The 21,945-nt window shown below is 41.7% G+C and overlaps 1 protein-coding gene across 2 annotated transcripts; it reads right to left on the bottom strand.

The window, feature by feature from the left end:
* Window positions 1-1,120: 1,120 nt before the first annotated feature.
* LOC140721540 (uncharacterized) lies at window positions 1,121-21,541 on the bottom strand. 2 transcript variants are annotated; one of them, XM_073036356.1, is made up of 3 exons: window positions 21,392-21,541; window positions 19,420-19,570; window positions 1,121-7,766 (listed from the first exon to the last, which is right to left on the bottom strand). In XM_073036356.1, the coding sequence occupies exon 3, from the start codon at window positions 7,358-7,360 to the stop codon at window positions 6,707-6,709; it is 654 nt and encodes a 217-aa protein (XP_072892457.1). In that variant the 5' UTR covers window positions 7,361-7,766; window positions 19,420-19,570; window positions 21,392-21,541; the 3' UTR covers window positions 1,121-6,706. The 2 variants fall into 2 exon arrangements, with proteins under 2 accessions (XP_072892457.1, XP_072892458.1); XM_073036357.1 differs by having other exon boundaries at window positions 19,420-19,566.
* Between the last annotated feature and the right edge of the window lie 404 nt (window positions 21,542-21,945).

Here is a 21,945-nt window from a genome sequence, read left to right as displayed (position 1 = left end):
TGGTAGCAGCCAGTTTCCTTTTCTTTTGCAATCTTTTTATTAAGTTTTAAATTTAATAAGCATAGCAATAATAGTAATGATATAAAGAGATCGTGATTACATTAATAACGGTTAACATGTAAAAACACCAATTCCAAATGACAAATATAGTTTAACCTCCCAATCTCATAGCAAGTAAACATGAAAAAGATATTCTATAAGGGGAAAACACCCTAAACCAGAAAAAAAAACACTAAACTAAATAAAAACAAATAGACAAAGATTGGGCTGTCATATCACAATGGCTGAAATTATTATTTGTCGTTAACTCCGCTCCTCTATACATGAACAAAACCTTATTCCACAAGATTCGGAAAGGGTCAACTTACATCATATGAAAATATTGACTAAATGGTCTCCGAGTCTCTTCAAATTTAACCGAAGGATCCACAGTACCACTCGTATTTTTTTTCCAAGTTTAGACATGCTAAGGCTTCGGAAAACCTTTACAATGTAGTAGGGGGGTTGGAATCTTTCAAGTAAAATGGGTCTTCTGGCTATTAATGTAACAAATGCAATTAGAAGACAAGCTGATGAGGATAGCTGACTAGAGTCTATCACAGGTCGTCCAAATATTGCAATAATAGGATGTGGTTGTAAATCAATACGCAGAACTACTGAGATAATATCAAATATATCTTTCCAATATTATTTTTAGAAGAGGACAAGACCAGAACATACGTTTCAATGAAGCTACCTCAGAATTACATCTATCACTGACAGGATTTATATGGCAGGAAAAATGAGCTAACTTACCCTTGGACATATGAGCCCTATGAACCATCTTAAATTGTATGAAGGCATGTCTGACACACACTGAGGAAGGAATTTTCTAGTTGAAGAATTTTCTCCCATTTCTGTATAGGTAAAGGTATCCGAAGTTCTCTTTCCCACCCATTCTTAATTTTATCAGAAGTATCTAAGCGTATTTTCATAATTAAATCATAAATAAATGATAATAAACTCTTCTGATATGGATTTGAACTTTTTTTTCCGTAACTTCAATTTGATGTGATATCGGAACAGAAGGTAAAATAACATTCAAAAAGTTTCCAATCTGTAAATATCTGAAAAAGTGTGATCCAGGCAAATTATATTTATTAGAAAACTGTTCAAAAGACATAAAACAATCATCCATAAATAAATCACGAAAGCATAATTTTCCCCGTTTTCCATGAAAGAAAAGCTTGATCAATTTAAATGGTTGAAAGAAAAAAAAAGATATAATAGAACTTGACAGTATATATTTATTCAGTCCAGAAAATTTACAAAATTGAAACCATATTCCTATTGTACGTTTAATTATTGGATTTACCATTTGTTTATTCAATTTAGTAAGTGCAAAGGGGAGAAAAGCCCCTAAAATAAAAGCCAATGAAAACTCCTGTACAGACTCACGCTCGAGATCAATCCATCCTGAACACGGAGTTTCATCCAACTCTTGTGTCCAAAACGTTAAATATCGAATATTAATTGCCCAATAATAAAATCTGGGATCCGACTTCCTTTTTTGACTTCTGTAAATATTTCTTCCTTAAGCAGGAATTTCTATTCTGCCTTATATATGAAGAAAGTTTAGAATCAATAATATCAAAAAGAAAGATTTAGGGTAAAAATTGATATTGCATAAAATAGATACAGAAATTTAGGTAAAATAATCATCTTAATAGCATTAATGTAACCAATCAAGGATAAGGACAATGGGGACCATTTAGTAAACAATTGTTTAACATGATCAATTAAGGGTCAACATTAACTTTAAATAAATCGTTGAGCTTCTTAGTAATTTTAACACCCAAAAAAATAAAATAATCAGCAACCAATCTAAATGATGACTGTCTATACATTGAGACTTGCATATTTAATGGATAAAGCACACTTTTATTAAGATTCAGTTTATAGGCAGAAAAACTACTAAACTGAGCAAGTCGTGTTATTACTGCAGGAATGGATTTCTCTGAAATAGATAGATAGATAGATACTTTATTCATCCCCATGGGGAAATTCAACATTTTTTCCAATGTCCCATACACTTATTGTAGCAAAGCTAATTACATACAATACTTAACTATTTAAATACATTGAATGGTAACTTAAGCTCAGTCCTAACCCCGGCACTTTAACATATCTTACTCCTGGCGGTTGAATTGTAAAGCCGAATGGCATTGGGGAGTAGTGATCTCTTCATCCTGTCTGAGGAGCATTGCATCGATAGCAACCTGTCGCTGAAACTGCTTCTCTGTCTCTGGATAGTGCTATGCAGAGAATGTTCAGGGTTTTCCATGATTGACCGTAGCCTACTCAGCGCCCTTCGCTCTGCTACCGATGTTATACTCTCCAGTTCTGTGCCCACGACAGAGCCCGCCTTCCTTACCAGCTTATTGAGACGTGAGGCGTCCCTCTTCATAATGCTGCCTCCCCAACACGCCACCACAAAGAAGAGGGCGCTCTCCACAACTGACCTATAGAACATCTTCAGCATCTCACTACAAACATTGAAAGACGCCAACCTTCTAAGGAAGTACAGTCGACTCTGTGCCTTCCTGCACAAGGCATCTGTGTTGGCAGTCCAGTCTAGCTTCTCGTCTAACTGCACTCCCAGATACTTGTAGGTCTTAACCTGCTCCACACATTCTCCATTAATGATCACTGGCTCCATATGTGGCCTAGGTCTCCTAAAGTCCACCACCATCTCCTTGGTCTTGGTGATATTGAGACGCAGGTAGTTTGAGTTGCACCATATCACAAAGTCCTGTATCAGTTTCCTATACTCTTCCTCCTGTCCATTCCTGACACACCCTACTATGGCCGTGTCATCAGCGAACGTCTGCACATGGCAGGTCTCCGAGTTATATTAGAAATGTATAGTGACAGGTCTTCTGCATATAGCGATACTTCATGCGTCCCATTCCCCATGAGTAACACCAGATATGTTGGGTGAATCACGAATAGCAATGCCAAGGGCTCCAGGCCAATATCTGATAGTAAGGGGCACAAAGGATAGCCTTGTGTAGTACCTTGGAAAAGCCTAAAGAAAGGGAATCTCTGATTATTAGTGAAACAGACGCCAAAGGTATATGATATATCAATTGGATCGAAAATATAAATTTTGGGCTAAAATTAGATTTATCAAGTATAGTAAAAAAAAATTCCCATTCAAGTGTATAAAATGCCTTCTCGGTGACGAGCAAGATAACACATTTTGGAGACTTAGATAAAGTAGTGCATACAATGTTCATTAACCTCCAAACATTAAAATGTGAATAATGATTTTTAATAAATCCTATCTGATCCTCAGAGACAATTTGTGGCAATACCTTCTTCAATCTAATTGCTAATATTTTAGAAAGGATTTTAGATTCCGCATTCAACAAAGAAAGAGGTCTGTATGATGCACATTCAGTGAGATCTTTATCATTTTTAGGAATTAAAGAAATAGATGCTTCATAAAAGGATTGTGGTAATTTACCTATAAATAATCTTTAAAATTTTTACCTAACCAGGAGCTTTACCAGAATTCATTGAATAAATTGCTGACTTCCTCTTCAGTAATCGGTGTGACTAATACTAAACGTTCATTAACTGATAATTTCAGAATATTTAATTTCTTTTAAAATTCATGGATTATGGTAGAATCATCAGGGAATTCTGATTGGTATACAATTCTTGAAAAGATTTGTTAAATTCACCATGGTCAACCGTCAAAATACCTTCCCGTTTGCAAACCCTATTAATCTGAAGTTTTGCCAAATCACTTTTAATTGGTTACCCAATAATTTTCCCGATTTATTGCCATATTTATAAAATTGACTCTTAGTTTTAAGTAACTGATTTTCAGTCGGGGATGTTAATAACAAATGATGTTGCATCTGAAGTTCAATTCTCTCTTTATAAAGACTTAAAATGGGAGCAAAAGAATATTTTCTGTCAATTTCTTTAATATTATTAACCAATGTACATATTTCATTAAGAATTTGTTTTTTCAATTCAGCAGAGTATGAGATAATTTGCCCTTGGATATATGTTTTAAAGGTATCGTATAATATCCCACTGAAAATTTCTTCCATTGAGTTAGTTGAAAAGAAAAAGGCAATCTGTTCTTCAATAAAATTAACAAAACTTATGACCTGAAGTAAAATAGAGTTGAACCACCATTCATCATAGGATTCAGACAACAATTAAAATCTCCACCCATTATTACCATATATTCAATTAAATTGAGAAAAAGTACAAAAAAGTGCTTAAAGAATTCAGGATAGTCAGTATTTAGTGCATAAATATTAACCAAAACTAATTTGTCGTTATAAAGTTAACCAGAGACTAATAGAGATTTACCATACGGGTCTGAAATTGTATCGTAGTGAACAAATGAGTTCCAGGAGTCTAGAAAAAAGAAACACCTTTCACCTTAGTCAATGAGTGAAACTGTTGGCCCTTCCAAAACCTAAAGAAGTGCTGATTATCCTCCTTCTTCATATGAGCCTCCTGCGCAAAGATAATCTGAGCATTCAGTCTGTGAAAACCTCTAAAAATCTTCTTCCATTTAATTGTATGATTCAAACCATTCATATTCCATGAAACAAAATTAATGCCAACATAATTAATGATATCCATTTTCCTTAAATAAACAAAGTAGTATGTAAAGGGTTAACCATATTGCATAGGAAACTCACGAATCAGGAATAGGGAAAGTTTAAAGAGGAACCGGAAGTTATGACAATACAGACATTTTTGTAGCTTCAATTCAGCCCAAAAGAAAAATACTAGACTAAAAATAGCCCTATCCCCCACCCACAAAGACCAAAAACCTGGCCAATAGACAGCCAGAGAACAATCTAAGGACCTCTCTACCCCCATCTCCCAGGAGGGAAAATATCCAAATTACAAAAAAGAATAAACAAACCACCCATAATCAAAACATTATGAGGAATGGCAAACACATTTCAGAGAAAACAGCCTATTGCAGACCATTTTAAAAGACGAGGTGTTTAAAAATTACACAAAATACAATCTTAATAATATTTCAAGAAAAAGGAAATAATCAGCAAATCAGAGTCTTCATAATTTTCAAAAGCAAACAATTAAAAAGAAAATAAGAAAAGAAATGAAGGTAGAAGAAAGGAACTTTAACATGGAAACATAGTAAACATCCGAACGTCAAAACACAGTACGACTGTAATCAACCCAAGGGCAAAGTTCTAAAGTGTCCAAATCTATAAGCTGGTTATTAACTAATAAACCAGATACACACAGACATAAAGGAATGGTAAATTTAATTGACATCCAAGCTCAAACGTTGATCTTCAAAAGATTAGACATATGCGCTCAAACTTAGATCTTCGAAAAATTGTTTTGCTTCATCCACGGATTTAAACCATTCAGCAGGCAGAGCAACCCTTAGGTGAGTGGGATATAACAAAGACAGATGAAGAGTCCTCTGACATAATTCTGAAATCACCATTTTAAAACATTCTTGCATAACCACAGGACAATCATCTTCAACCAAACAAAACCTAAGATTCTCATGCTCAGTAACTCCTTTCTGACGAGCAATTTGAATGAATTGCTCCTTAGTATTCAGATTGTGACATCGAAGAATTACATGACGCGGTTTTAACCCTTTTGATCGTTTTGGTTCCAGCGCCCGATGTGCACAGTCGAGTGCAGGAAGAGAAGGTAAAACCTCCGAGCCAAAGACCTCCATTGAGAATTGAGAAAAAAACTGAGTAAGTTCCCGACTTTCAACGTCCTCACTGAGTCTATTATTTGCAAATTCAGTCTGTGGCTTCGACTCTCCAAATCAATAATCTTGACTTTATTCTGCTCCAATGTATGAGTGGTCGAAGTTCATTTATTTTCCAAAGAATTCAGTTTGTGATCACTCTGTTTGCCAGCTTCAATAAGCACTGAAATTTGTCGCTACTGTTTTTCGTTCTTCTTTTCAAGTGTTGCCAATCCACCTTCGCTCTCCTTTAACCATACTTCCAAGGTAGTAAATCTTTTATCAAGTTTTTCATCCAGAAGATTAAAGTAAGTTGAGACTTTTTGGGCTGATCAAAGACATCTTATTTCTTCCCATTTCCATTGCCAGTTTCCTTGCCTTCAGCTAATGCCTTTCTTCCTCTATAAGCCATTAAAGTCAATTAAAATTCAAATTCAAATATATAAAAGTGTTATAAACACTTTGATAAAGATATTAAAGGGGTGGTATGTAAATTTAAAATGAACAGAGCAAAGCCGGAAAGCGACTCCATGTAGCACCTCCAAGAGAGTCTTTTGCCTAATGTAGCCTAACGCGCACATTCCCAAAACTGTAACTATGCGTGATGGTAACACAGACCGCAAGAACTGTGATTGGTCCACTTGGTAGCAGCCAATTTCCTCCTGTGCATTTCCTGCTGCTTCGAAGTTGGAAAGTGGAACAAAGCGAGGAGAGGGTAAGTGAGGAAGTCAGAAAATATGTACATTTGCATGACCCTTCGTCGGCACACAATAAAGACTTGAAAATGGCATCAAATTTGTGGAAATAAATTTCCACAAACATCGGTTTGGTCATCGCGGACTGCACAAAGAAATGGAAAAACTTCTCTCTTTTCTGCGCTGCAGTAATTTCAATAAAAGTAACTCTTGTTCAACATCTATTAGCTCCAACTCCAACAAGATGTACTCAGCAGTTGCCATCGTTCCCAATTCCCAATGGCCTCTCTCCAGTGTGAACTTTCTGATGTACCTTAAGTTTAGATGAGCAAGTGAATCCCTTCCCACAGTCTGAGCAGGTGAACGGCTTCTCCCCAGTGTGAACTGACCGGTGTCTCAGTAGCTGAGATGAGCAGGTGAACCCCTTCCCACAGTCTGAGCAGGTAAATGGCCTCTCCCTAGTATGAACTGACCTGTGCGCTTGTAGGTTGGATGACCGAGTGAATCCCTTTCCACATTCTGAGCAGATGAATGGCCTCTCTCCAGTGTGAACTCGTTGGTGTGCCTTCAGTTCAGATGACCGAGTGAATCCCTTCCCACAGTCTGAGCAGGTGAACGGCCTCTCCCCAGTGTGAACTCTCTGATGTACCTTCAGTTGAGATGACGAAGTGAATCCCTTCCCACAGTCTGAGCAGGTGAACGGCCACTCCCCAGTGTGAACAGACTGGTGTCTCAGTAGCTGAGATGACCAAGTGAATCCCTCCCCACAGTATGAGCAGATGAACGGCCTCTCTCCAGTGTGAACTCGCTGGTGTAGCTTCAGTTCAGATGTGCGAATGAATCCCTTCCCACAGTCTGAGCAGGTGAACAACCATTCCCCTGTGTGAACTCGTTGGTGAACCATTAGGGTGGATGACTGAGTGAATCACTTCCCACAGTCTGAGTAGGCGAATGGCCTCTGCCCAGTGTGAACTGACTGGTTTGTCCACAGGTGGGAAGACGACGGAATCCCTTCTCACACAGAGAACAGGTGAATGGCCTTGTCCCAGTGTGAACTTGCTGACGTCCCTTTAGTTGAAATATCCGACTGAATCCATACACACCGTCTGAGCAGATGAATGGGAATTACCTGTTTAAAATGACAGGCGTGCCAGTCAGTCAGATGATCGAATGAATCCCTCCCCACAGTCTGAGCAGGAAGGATGATCGAGTGAATCCCTTGCTCCACTTATTAAATATCTGGACAGAGAAAACAAAACTGGCGTGGTGTGTTTTAGATTCCCATAGAGAAATTTCTTGTCATTCGTAACCTGTAAAAAGATTAACAAAATGCATCAGTGGGTGTAGGACAACTTTTCAGATGAGATCACTGAGTTGTGAAGCTGTGAACTGACATCACACTGTTAATGTGAAGTTCAACACAAGTTGGAGAGAGAAATCATCTTGTAATTGGGCACTGTGCTGGTATCTGGAATGAGCATTAAACGCTCTGATGTTTTTCCTGTCTCTATAAGACAGGAGCATTTCTGCCATCTCCAATCTGTGACCTGGCTCAGTTTGGCTCACTCCATTGGTATTATTCCCTGTTCCCACTGAGCTGCATGGGTCCTGGCCCCACAGTAACTGAAACACTCTCACGCAAATAGACAGCAATGTATTCCACACACCCACCACTCTCTGTGTAAAAAACTTACCCCTGACATCCCCTCGGTATCTATTTCCAAGCACCTTAAAACTCTGCTCCCTCATGTTAGACATTTCAGCCCTGGGAAAAATCCTCTGGTTATCCACACGATCAATGCCCCTCATCATCTTATACACCTAAAAAAGGCTCTAAACATAAACAAAGAAATTACACACTGCTTTGAGGATTTGTTGGAAGTATACAAAATTATGAGGGAGAAGATTGGGTAAATAAATGCAAGCAGCTTTTTCCACTGAGGTTGGGTGGGACAACAACCAGTGGTCATGGGGAGGTGGGGAAGGTGAAAATTTAATGGGAACATTTGGAAAAGCTCTTTACTGAAATGGTTGTGAGAGTGTGGAATGAGATGTCAGCACAAGTGGTGAATATGAGCTCAGTTTCACCATTTAAAAGAAGTTTGGATGGGAGCCTGGATGGTAGGGGTATGGATTTGTGTAAAAAGGGCCCAAAGGATATCGGGGACCAAATTCACCACAACCACAAACTGTTCCTGCTGCTACCATCCAGGAAACGGTACCACAGCAAAAGGACCAACAGTCTCCGGGACATCATCTTCCACCAGGCCATCAGACTGATTAATTGATTTCTATGCTTTCTTGACTGTCCTATATACAAACTAATTATTATAAATCAATTTCAATTACACATTGCACATTTAGACAGTAATGTAACGTAAATATTTCTACTCCTCATCCATATGAAGGGTGTGCATAATAAAGTCAATTCAATTCATCATCTCCACTAACTGTTCTGTCTTTCTGGCTCCCATTCCCCCTACAACTTACTTTAACCATATCAGCCCCAACCCCCACTACCTCTAGTAAGCCTTACCACTAAGATATTAGTTGCCTCTTGTTCTGTTCCCCTAACTAACAAATCCACTTATCAGCCCTTTGACTTTCCTCCCCCCAACAGTTTCCAAAGTGTTCCACTTGTTGTTGTCCGGGCATGGCCACTGGAGTACTCTGCGATGGCTATTTAACCTCATTCTCCTTCCTGACTCTCACCCAGTTTCCTGTGTCCTGCACCTTGGGTGTAACTCACCTCTCTTCATGTCATATCTTTCACCCCCTCCTACTGCTGGATGATCTGGAATTCACCCATTTCAAGATCCAACACCTTAAAGTGCAGGGTTACAAGCTGAAGCTGGATGCACATCTTGTAGGTGAGGGCATCAGGGACACTGGAAGTCTCCCCTCCTTCCCTCCAATATTCCCTCTAATTTGTAATAACCAGTGTGCACATGAATCTTGTACTGTGCATTTTTACCCAGTGACAACATGTGCACAGTGAATTATATATAGAGATATATTCATTTTCACAGCTGGCAAATCACGGTCAATAGGAACTTTGATCTCCTCTGGGTTTGATCGAGTTCATCTGCACTCTCACACAACCTATGTAGCAGGCCTGTAATGGGTAATGAAGGATTTTCTCACCAAAGCTTTTGCATATTATCCATATGTGGTTTCCTTGCTAAATTACACTTTAAAAAGTCAGATTTTCAAATATCACTCCACTTCTTCCCACTTGCAAATTCTCCAGCAACTTTAGCACCAGCACATGCACACAGGCATCGCCAGTTTCTGGACTCTACATAGACATTTCCCCTGAACTCTCCCCCAATGACTGACGGTGGTGAACTCAGTGATGGCAATGCCAATGAATATGAAGGGAAGGGCAGTAGTCTGTCTCACTGGAGTCTGGCACATTTGTGATGTGAAAGCTACTTGTTGCCCAAGGCAAAGGTGCTTTATATCATTACGTACCCAGAGAGGATGGGACAAAACATGTTCTCACCAGTAGAAAAGTCCAGAGCAAGAGGAGGTAGAACAAGCAACACACACAAAATGCTGGAGGAACTCAGCAGGTCGGGCAGCATCTATGGAAAAGAGTACTAATGCTGAATTCCTCCAGCATTTTGTGTGTGTTGCTTAGATTTCCAGCATCTGCAGATTTTCTCTTGTTAGTGATTGGAGGTAAAACAAAGGCGATTTTCTCAACTGGTGATGTAAGATTTTGTTCCCTTTCTCCGAGTTCCTAATCCTTGCATTTAGATAGCTGGAGCTCAGCTCTGTCTGAGAGATCCATCGGTTCCCATTCCCTCTTCAGCTGGAGCACCCTGGGGCCCGTGTACGGATCATGGGGTTGAGAGAGAGGGGAGAGAACAGGACTGTCCGGGATTGCGGGTCACGGTGTCCGAAATTCACAGGAATTATTCCGAAGTTGACGTTTAAGATAAAAACATGGAGAATCGCTCTTACCTGCAACCGACATTTTCAAGGCCATCTGTGTACTGCGTGCATGCATGAAACTCAGGGACGTCCTCAGCCTGACGCCTGCGCATTTCATCGGCGCTTTAGCGCCGGCGAAATTCTTAACGCATGGCCCTATGGGTAATCACGGTGCCATTAACCATTTCTGCAAGCACCGGTTCAATGTCCATACCTCATGTTTTTTCGTGGGTATAGAAAAATCTGCAGCTGTTTTAACGCAGAAAGCGGCTCCCATAAGCAATATACTCAATATCAACGTGTATCTAATGCCAAAGTAAAATGCAGATATAAAACACAGGAGATTCTGCAGTTGCTGGAAATACAGAGACGCACACACACACACAAAATGCTGGAGGAACTCTGCAGTTCAGGCAGCAACTAAGCGGCGGAGTACACAGGCTAGGCATGCTGAAGGGGCTCGGTCTAAACGTTTTCTATTTAGTCCTCTCCATAATTGTTGCCTGACTGTTGATTTCCACCTGTGTTTTGCAGAAATTAACCACCTTTTTTTTGATCAACCAGTTTCCAAATACTTCTAATCTTTCACTTTTAACCACATCGTGCTGGTCTTATTCGTCCTCCACCTCTGGAACCCATCTCTCTCTGGAGCCCCTGACTCAGGCTGGCAACACTTCGGTTTCTGACTCTGCACCATCGAAGATTCACTCGCTAGTCTGCTGTCAGACTTTAGAGGTGCATTGAATTGCGAGACCGCAGGTTCTTTTACTGAGAGAGATCGAGAGAGAGAGGACGTCAAAACCACAGAGAGCTCATCGTCTTATTCACCCTGGAGAAAATCATGTAGGTGTATGAATTTCAGCCCAGGGCTGAAACGGCTAACACAAGGGGGAATAGGTTTAAGCTGCTTGGAAGTAGGTACAGGGGAGGTGTCATTCATAAGTTTTTATAAGCAAAGAGTGGTGTGTGTGTGGAATGCACTGACAGCAACAGTGACAGAGCCGGATACAATAGGGTATTTTAAGAGACTCTTAGATAGGTACATGGAGCTTAGGAAAATGGGTGGCTATGTGGCAGGGTAATTCTAAACAGTTTCTAGAGTAAGTTACATGGTCGGCACAGCAATGTCGGCCAAAGCATCTGTAATGTGTTGTAGATTTCTATGTTTCTATGAAATTCACGGGAAATCTCCTATCCCACGGAGTGGTGACTAGTTGCAACCTGTCATCTCAGGGAGAGTGAGAAGGGAACAGCAGGGGTAGATTTTCATATACTGATATGGAACAGAAACATGGGCAGGGACCAGATGGGCCGAGTGGCGTTTCTTGTGTACATTGTGAGTGTGGTAGAAACAGTAAGTACCTGAGACATGGGATTTGACACAGAACTGATTTATCTTTCACAGATACACAATATTAAACACCAGTCTAGTTTAAGGCTAACATCAGTAGAACAGACTCCTCCAATGCTCAGTGACCAGGGTTCAGTCCTGGGTGAGATGAGAAGCCGCAAGAACTGGAGAATCTGACAGTAACAGTCCCTCATGAACCTGCAGCTGCCTTCAGTCACCGTGATGGTTAAACATTTAACACAGAGATGATTAGACCTTCCTCCCTGATGTAGGAGCGCTCAGACCGAAGATGTGGGGGAGAAGGAAAAAAAAAGATAATAAAGTTGTTTGCACAGTTAGGGATAAACAGAGAGGAAGAGGTAGAGAGTTTCTTAAATGCATCTATTTTAATGCTAGGAGCATTGTAAGAAAGGTAGATCAGCTTAGAGCATGGATTGATAACTGGAAATATGATGTTGTATTTATTAGAGAAACATGGTTGCAGGAGGGGTGTGATTGGCAACTAAATATTCCTGGATTTCGTTGCTTCAGGTGTGATAGAATTGGAGGGGCAGGAGGGGGAGGCGTTGCATTGCTTGTCTGAGAAAATATTACAGCATAGACATTGACAGGATAGATTACAGGGCTCGTCTAGGGAGCCATTTTGGTGGAATTGAGGAATGGGAAAGGTGTAGTGACACTTATAGGGTGGTATCATAGACCACCTAATCGGGAGCGAGAATTGGAGCAGCAAATTTGTAAGGAGATAGCAGATACTTGTAGTAAGCACAAGGTTGTGATTGTGGGAGATTTTAATATTCCACACATAGAAACATAAAAAATAGATGCAGGAGTAGGCCAAAGTGAATAACGTCACATTTATCCACATTAAATTGCATCTGCCTTGAATTTGCCCACTCACCTAACCTAGCCAAGTCACCCTGCATCCTCTTAGCATCCTCCTCACAGCTAACACTGCCGCCCAGCTTCGTGTCATCCGCAATCTTGGAGATCCTGCATTTAATTGCCTCGTCTAAATCATTAACTATCTATTGTAAACAACTGGGGTCCCAGCACTGATCCTTGCAGTACCCCACTGCTGACTGCCTGCCAATCTGAAAAGATCCTGTTTATTCCCACTCTTTGCTTCCTGTTTGCCAACCAATTCTCTATCCACATCAATACCATACCCCCAATACCGTGTGCTCAAGTTAGCACACTAATCTCCTGTGTGGGACCTTGTCAAAAGCCTTTTGAAAATCCAAATATACCACATCTACTGGTTTTCCCCAACCACTCCACTAGTTACATCTTCAAAAAATTCTATTAAGATTCATCAGACATGATTTTCCTTTCACAAATCCACGCTGATTTTGTCGGATGATTTGACCTCTTTCCAAATGTGCTATTATCACATCTTTGATAACCGACTCAAGCACTTTCCCCATAACCGATGTCAGGCTAACCCATCTATAATTCCCCAGTTTCTCTCTCCCTCCTGTTTTAAAAAGTGGGGTCACATTAGCCACCTTCCAGTCCTCAGGAACTAATCCAGAATCTAAGGAGTTTTGAAAAATTATCACTAATGCATCCACTATTTCTTGGGCTACTTCCTTAAGCACTCTGGGATGAAGACCATCTTGCCCTGGGGATTTATCTGCCTTTAATCCCTTCAATTTACCTAACACCACTTCCCTACTAACATGTATTTCCCGCAGTTCCTCCATCTCGGTCCCCTACTATTTCCAGAAGATTATTTATGTCCTCCTTAGTGAAGACAGAACCAAAGTAGTTATTCACTTGGTCTGCCATATCCTTGTTCCCCATGATCAATTCACCTGTTTCCGACTGTAAGTGACCTACATTTGTCTTAACCAATCTTTTTCTTTTCACATATCTATAAAAGATTTACAGTCAGTTTTTATGTTCTCTGCCAGCTTTCTTTTATAATCTTTTTTCCCTTTCCTAATTAGGCCCTTTGACCTCCTCTGCTGGACTCTGAATTTCTCCCAGTTCTCAGTTATTCCACTTTTTCTGGCTAATTACTATCCCTAATTTCCCTTGTCAGCCACGGGTGCACTACCTTCCCTGGTTTATTCTTTTGCCAAACTGGGACGAACACTTGTTGTAGTTTATCCATGCGATCTTTAAATGCTTCCCATTGCATATCCACCATCAACCCTTTAAGCATCATTTGCCAGTCTAGCTTAGCTAATTCACATCTCATGCCTTCAAAGTTACCCTTCTTTAAGTTCAGAACCTTTGTTTCTGAATTAACTATGTCACTCTCCATCTTAATGAAGAATTCCACCAGTGCCATTAGACTTTACAATTCAACTGCCAGGACTTAAGAACTTTTTTTAAAGCTATTATTAATGCTTTTTTTGAGTTAGTGATTTAGATGCATATCATATTATTACTGAGTTAAGGATTGTATGTAATGAGTTTCTGCTACAACAAGTGTATGGGACATTGGAAAAAATGTTGAATTTCCCCATGGGGATGAATAAAGTATCTATCTATCTATCTATCTATATTATGGTCACTCTTACACAAGGGGCCTCACATGACAAGATTGCTAATTAACCCTTCCTCACTGCTAGTCTAGAATGGCCTGCTCTCTAGTTGGTTCCTCGACATGTTGGTTCAGAAAACCATCCCGCACACATTCTAAGAAATCCTCTTCCTCAGCACCCTTACCAATTTGGTTCACCCAATCTATATGTAGATTGAAATCACCCATTATAACTGCTGTTCCTTTTTTGCACGCATTTCTAATTTCCTGTTTAATGCCATCCCCAACTTCACTACTACTGTTAGGTGGCCTGTACACAAATCCCACCAGCATTTTATGCCCCTTAGTGTTACGCAGCTCTACCCATATCGATTCCACATCCTCCAGGCTAATGTCCTTCCTTTCTATTGCATTAATCTCTTCTCTAACCAGCAATGCTACCCCACCACCTTTTCCTTCCTGTCTATCCCTCCTGAATATTGAATATCCCTGGATGTTGAGCTCCCATCCTTGGTCACCCTGGAGCCATGTCTCTGTGATTCCAACTATATCATATTCATTAATAACTATCTGCACATTCAATTCATCCACCTTATTACGAATGCTCCTTGCATTGACACACAAAGCCTTCAGGCTTGTTTTTACAACACTCTTTGCCCTTATACAATTATGTTGAAAAGTGGCCCTTTTTGATTTTTGCTCTGGATTTGCCTGCCTGCCACTTTTACTTTTCACCTTACTACTTTTTGCTTCTCCTCTCATTTTGCACCCCTCTGTCTCTCTGCACTTGTTCCTATCCCCCTGCCACATTAGTTTAAATCCTCCTGAACAGCAGTAGCAAACGCTCCCCCTAGGACTAAGAGGAGGGACAGCCCTCAGTGAATCCTGTGTATGCTCCCTGGAAGCCTCAAGAAATGATAATGATCATGAATCAGGCCCCAGATAGAAAAGAAAAACCAGCACAGTTTGCTCAGTGTGTCCACAGTACTACACAAATGTTTAATGCGACTCCGCAAGATTTATTCGGTCTCTGCTGCATGATTCTCTCAGCTGTTAAGGGCAGAAATGGAAGACAGAATTGAGATACCAAACCTATCAGGAGTTACAGGCGGGAAACCATAATGAGAATGAACAGACAGACCAGATCATTCAACCCTTGGAAAGGGCTCTCCAGCAACCTGTAAACATCACTAAAGTACCTGAATGCAAACCTAAGCCTGGGGAATGGGGACCAGACTATTGGGAGCGATTTGTGGCCTGCTACGGCACCTTCGCAGGAGACCAAGCCTTTAATGATGGGAATCTGTCCCCCCAGTTTAATGCCCTACTGCTCCAATGCTTACCAACTAAGTTAGCCAACATGATTAAAACAAATAAAATGGATTGGCCAGACAATGACTGAAATCGAATGCGACAAGCTTTGACATATCATTAGGACCCAACTTTCGAATCTCGATCAATCCCGAAGGGAACTAATATTAAAGGTGAATATGCTCAGCGGGAAGAAGGACGCGAGCGGGCTATATCTGAGGAACAGAAATGGGAACAAAAATCTACCAAGGGACAAGTGGGGACAACAACCCGTTTAGAAATTGACAAGAAGATGCTTCCAACCATGAGTACCAACCCTCAGGAAGAGCCCAATGTAATATTACAAGTTGCTGGAAATCCAGTTCCGTTTATGATTGATATGAGAGCAACCACAACCACTCTCGATCAGGAAATAGTATCGGAAAAGGGATTCCAGCTATCAGACGCTACAATCACTCTGTCAGGGTTCGAAGGCACGGAACATACGTATTCACGCACCCAGCCACTGCAGGTGGAATTCCAGGGGAACCAGTGTGAGGTTTCAATTACAGTCACCACCAGACGGGGGTGTAATCTCGTAGGGAGAGACTTGCTCTGTCTGTTGGAAGTCGAGATTCTATGCACGGACAAGGATAGCACGCTGGAACTGCGAACAACTGATAGCTTCCTCTGACCACCCAGTGGTGGGCACTTTATCTGGACTCCAGTACATTTGAACCCCTTCTGCCAGCGGCCGACTCTCATGTGACTCTGTGCTATGACCCTACGTGGTGTTCAACTGAGGAAAGCTAATATTATGCACCCCTCAGGGGACAGAAGTTCCCAGTCACGGTGATTGGAGAGGTTAAAGGAAGAGACGGCATTGCATTTCTTGCTGAAGTTCCAGATTTCTTTTGGCGACAGACAGGATTGGTGGTTCCCCATACCACCTTCAGGGTGGTATTCTGACTATGCGATAGTGACAGACAGTAAAGTAATTGAGCAGGCATCTTTTGAAGCAGCTGTCTCTGCCCAGAAGGCTGAGCTGTTTGCTCTGACTCGTGCCTGTATCCCAGCAACAGACTAAAGTGGGAACGTTTACACAGACTCCCGTTATACATTTGGAATTGTACATGACGACAGGGCTCTCTGGGAACGTGGAGATTCCTGACTTCCTCTGGCCACCCCATTAGTAATGGCCACCTTTGTAAACAACTTACTCACCGCTCTACAGCTACCTCAAGTTTTGTTCTTCTCAGGGGGACACCTCTGTGGAGGAGTGAAAACTGTGGTCCCAGATGGGGTGCCAGAAAGACCCCAACATAGGTTTTTGGATCACCCCAGTGGGACAGGTTTGTGTTCCTACACAGTTTTTACCAATATTGGCCGATTATATACATAATTGTACACACCTGGGAAAAGAGGGAATGGTTGATAACCTGTACCCTGCACACCGGGTATGACTCCCTTGACAGGTGGATCTTTCTCGTGTCTACAATTTGATTTTATTGAATTGCCTAGAGTACATTGCTATAGATACTGCTTAGTTATTATAGATGTGTTTAGTAGATGGATTGAAGCTTTTCCAACTACCATTAATACTGCTGTGACTGTTGTGAAGGTATTATTACGGGAAATAATTCCCAGGTACAAGCCAGAGATGCTGAGTTCAACAATGGCTCACACTTTATGGTGAAAGTAAATGAAGGAGTATGTAACAAACTAGCTGTCAAGCAACAATTCCAGTTTGTACACCACCCACGGGCCACTGGCCAATGGCACTCTGAAGAGTAAACTGGCAAAACTAACAGCGGAGACTGGACCCACTTGGTTGAAGGTCCGACCATTAGCCTGATTCCACATGACAGTTACCCCACAGGGGAAAACAGGGTTGTCACCAGCTGACATCATTTCTGGATGGCCCATGAGGACACCCTGGGAACAAAGTCTCAGGATTAAAGGCAAAGTGAATAAGAATAAGGAGCCTTGGTTCTTGAGGGATATTGGAATTCTGATAAAGAAGACAGAGATGTATGACATGTATAAGAAACAGGGAGCAAAGAAGGTACTTGAGTAGTATAAAAAGTGCAAACAAATACTTAAGGGAGAAATCAGGAGGGCTGAAAGAAGACATGAGGTAGTGTTGGCAGTCAAGGTGAAGGATAGTAAGAGCTTCCACAGGTATATTAATAGCAAAAGGATAGTTATGGGATAAAATTGGTCCTCTTGAAGATCAGAGCGGTTGGCTATGTATGGAACCAAAAGAAATTTGGGAGCTGTTAAATGGTTTTTTTGAGCAAGAATTTACTAAGGAAATTGGAATGGAGTCAATGGAAATAAGGCAAACAAGTATTGAGGTCATGGAACCTATACAGATAGAAGAGGAGGAGGTGCTTGCGACCTTGAGGCGAGTAGATAAATCTCCAGGACATGACAGGATATTCCCTCGGACCATGAAGGGGACTAGTGTTGAAATTGCAGGGGCCCTGGCAGATATATTTAAAAGTCGTTATCTATGGGTGAGGTGCCAGAGATTTGGAGGATGGCTCATATTGTTGCGTTGTTTAAAGCAGGCTCTAAAAGTAATCCGGGAAATTATAGGCTGGCAAGTTTGATGTCGGTCATGGGTAAATTATTGGAAGGAGTACTAAGAGATAGGATCCACAATTATTTAGATAGACAGGGACATATTAGGGAGAGTCAACATGGCTTTGTGCCATGTTTAACAAATATATTAGAGATTTTCGAGGCGGTTACAAGGAAAGTGGATGAAGGCAAGGCAGTGGATGTTGTATACATGGACTTCAGTACGGCCTTTAACAAGGTCCCGCATGGGAGGTTAGTAAGGAAGGTTCAGTCACTAGGAATACATGGTGAGGTAGTAAATTTGATTGGGAATTGAGAATGGGAGAAGTCAGAGAGTGGTAGTGGAGGATTGCTACTCTGAGTGGAGGCCTGTGACTAGTGGTGTGCCACAGGGATCAGTGCTGGGTCCATGGTTATTTGTCATCTATATCAATGATCTGGATAATAATTTGGTAAATTGGATCAGCAAATTTGTTGATGATACAAAGATTGGAGGTGTAGTGCACAGTGAAGAAGGTTTTCAAAGCTTGCAGAGGGATCTGGACCAGCTGAAAAAATGGCAGATGGAGTTTAATACAGACAAGTGTGAGGTATTGTACTTTGGAAGGTCAAACCAAGGTAGAACATACAAGGTAAATGGCAGGGCACTGAGGAGTGCACTAGAACAGAGGGATCTAGGAATACTGATACAAAATTCCCTAAAAGTTGCATCACATGTAGATAGGGCAGTACAGAGAGCTTTTGGTACATTGGCCTTTATAAATCAAAGTACTGAGTATAAGAGTTGGAATGTAATGGTGAGGTTGTATATTGCATTAGTGGGGGGGGGGGGGAATTTGGAGTAGTGTGTGCAATTTTGGTCACCGAATTACAGGAAGGATATTAATAAGGTTGAAAGAGTGCAGAGAAGGTTTACAAGGATGTTGCCAGGACTTGAGAAACTGAGTTACAGAGAAAGGTTGAATAGGTTAGGACTTTATTCTCTGGAGCGTAGGAGAATGACAGGTGATTTGATAGAGGTGTATAAAATTATGATGGGTATAGATAGAGTGAATGCAAGCAGGCTTTATCCACTGAGGCTAGGGGAGAAAAAAAACCAGAGGACATGGGTTAAGGGTGAAGGGTGAAAAGTTTAAAGGGAATATTGGGGGGGGGGGGGGAGCTTCTTCACAACTGGGTCTGACTGGTACTGGCATAACTGGTTCTTCTGAGCACATTCTGTCTCACTCCCAACTATTTCCTACCTTCCTTTGTACAGGTATGTAATGTCTAAAGGACCAGTGTTTGAGTAAATGAGACTCACCAAACTTTCTCCCGACTGTATCACTGGAATCTCCGAGTCAAATGGGTTTTCTCCAGTTGATGCTCTCAATCCTCAGGCTGGTTCACTTGTTGCTGTTCCCTCGTCTTCAGTCGTGGTTTTTCTTCCAATAAATCTCTCACTGCAGGTCTAACTTTAATATGAAAGATAATGAAGCACGTCAACAATGAAAAGGAGGACCAAACATTTCTGCTTAATGTTACTAGGAACAAAACTCACTGAAATTTAAACGTTGGCAAATATAATGATCTCAGTGAACAATCTTTTATTGTCCCTCACACATCACAAAACAATACGGGATAAGAAGGAGCCATCATTCAGTCATGGTAAGACATAAGACACAGGAACAGAATCAGGTGATTCAATCCATCTAGTCTGTCCCACCACTCAACCTTTCAACCAGGAATGATTTTTATTCCAACATCATATTCCTGCCTTCCTCCTGTAACCCTGAAGCTACTCAGCAATCATCAGTATATTAATCTTCACAAATATACCCAAATGGCAGCCTCAAACAATTTCTGCAGCAACAAATTCCACATATCAGACATCTTTTGGCCCAGAATTTTTCCTTATCTCAGTTTTAAAGGGAAGCAAGTTTATTCTGAGACCTTGCTGTCAGATCACAGACTCTCTGTCTAATGCAGGGGTGTCAAACTCATTTTAGGTCACGGGCTGGATTGAGCAAAATGCAGCTTCATGCGGGCCGGATCAGTTGGACGCGTGCCAACGCAGCTTTCGTTGCCTCCGTTTTTTCAGCCTGCTCTCATGTGTCTCAGTCTCTGCTATAACTACAAAGTGTTTCACTTTACAAATTCCGTTTCTTATGAAGAAGACTGCCGAGCAAGACTGCCGAATAAACACAAAAAACCCTGAAAACCTGGTACCTGAATAAACTCAGCATTAGCCATACCATACGCCATAGGCGCTTCGATTACTGGGACCAGCTTTAATAGTAATTAGATATTATCTCGCGGGCCAAAGATAATTCCACCACGGGCTGGATTTGGCCCGCGGGCCTTGAGTTTGACATATATGGTCTAATGGAAACATCCTCTCCATGTCCACTGTATCCAGGCTTTTCAGTATTCGGTAGGTTTACTTAACCATACATCTCCCACCACCCCCACCGTCCCTCTGAACTCCATTGAGCACAGGTCCAGAGCCATCAAATGCTCCTCATACATAAAGCCGATCATTCATGAGAATATTCTTGTAAGCCTTGTTAGGAACAACTGTACTGAACACATTTCCAGGAATAACAGACAAATTGGTTCCAGGATAATTTACAGGGAAAAGTTCTGCTTTCTTTACTGTTATACTATCACTCCATTTCCAGGTTAAAACAGGTCAATTTCAGGAAATTTGTATTACAGATACTAGGATACAGATCCTGTCTTGTACATACTGGACCGACCGCCGTCGCTGGGCTATAAACGTGCAGGAGCAATGTGTGGCTAAATGCCTTGTTCAAGGACACAGCACGCTGCCTGGAGATGAGGCTCGAACCATTATCTCCCTTGACTTCCCAGTCCCTCGGTAAAGCAGGCAGTGAAATCAAAGATCCCCACAACCTGGGACAATCCGGAAAAAGACACAACAGCCATAAAGCTCCAGGACAAATGTGAGGAGCCTCAGGAAAAGAGGCGAGTTCGGGGAAGTTAATGGGCCTCATTGGCCAAAATCACATCACGTGATCTGGCGTCTCAAAGCGGAGGGCGGGGCGAATCTGCGGCACACAGCCTCACGTGACCTGATGGCGGGACTTCCATTTCAACTCTGCGGAAACAGACAGCCTGGGCTCCTGGTTTTGGATCGTTCAATGCAGATTAAGTGAAGTCGACACATTTCTGACGAGCCCAGATAGTTTGGAAACAAATGAATTCCTGGCCCTCAATTCAGGGCTCACGGCCAACATCGGATCTCCCCGCTCGGGATCGGTCTCAATACTCACCGATGGGAAAGTGATATCTTCGGCCCGCAGACTCTGACCCGACGCAAGAGACGAAAGTCTTTCCCGTACACAGAGCCGACCCACTTCAGCTCTGAGCGGAGAGGATTACACCGTCCATCCGGAGACTGTGAACATGCGCGAAGAGATTGTTACATCATCGAGAGGCGGGGCCTCGGAAACAGACGCGTAGGTGCTGCCCATCTCCGGTTAAATGGGAGGGGCAAACGGGATCACGTGACATGATTGGTGATCACCCCCCCCCCCCCCCCGCCCCAGGCAGAGACTCCAGCTACTCATTAGTCTCTGGAGAGAAGCAAACTTGCCGCTCACATCTCCTCTCACCTTAAATGTATTAGACATTTCAACCCCCAGGAAAAATATATCGTCTGTCCACTCTATCTATTCCTCTCGTAGTCTTATAAACGTCCATCCAGTCTCGCCCCAGCCTGCGCCGCTCTGGAGGAAACAACACAAGTTTGTCCAGCCTCTCGTTATAGCTCATGCCCTCTAATCCAGGCAGTGTCCTGGTAAACCTCTTCTGCGCCCTGTCCAAA

The sequence above is a fragment of the Hemitrygon akajei genome, unplaced genomic scaffold (genome assembly GCF_048418815.1).
Source record: "Hemitrygon akajei unplaced genomic scaffold, sHemAka1.3 Scf000057, whole genome shotgun sequence".
Lineage (NCBI taxonomy): Eukaryota > Metazoa > Chordata > Chondrichthyes > Myliobatiformes > Dasyatidae > Hemitrygon > Hemitrygon akajei.
The sequence above is the reverse complement of the archived record's forward strand: the minus strand, read 5'-3'. Positions and strand labels throughout refer to the sequence as shown.

Bases quoted from the DNA above. Each gene is read 5' to 3' on its own strand.
- LOC140721540 (XM_073036356.1), bottom strand. From the start codon at position 7,360: ATGGTTCACCAACGAGTTCACACAGGGGAATGGTTGTTCACCTGCTCA.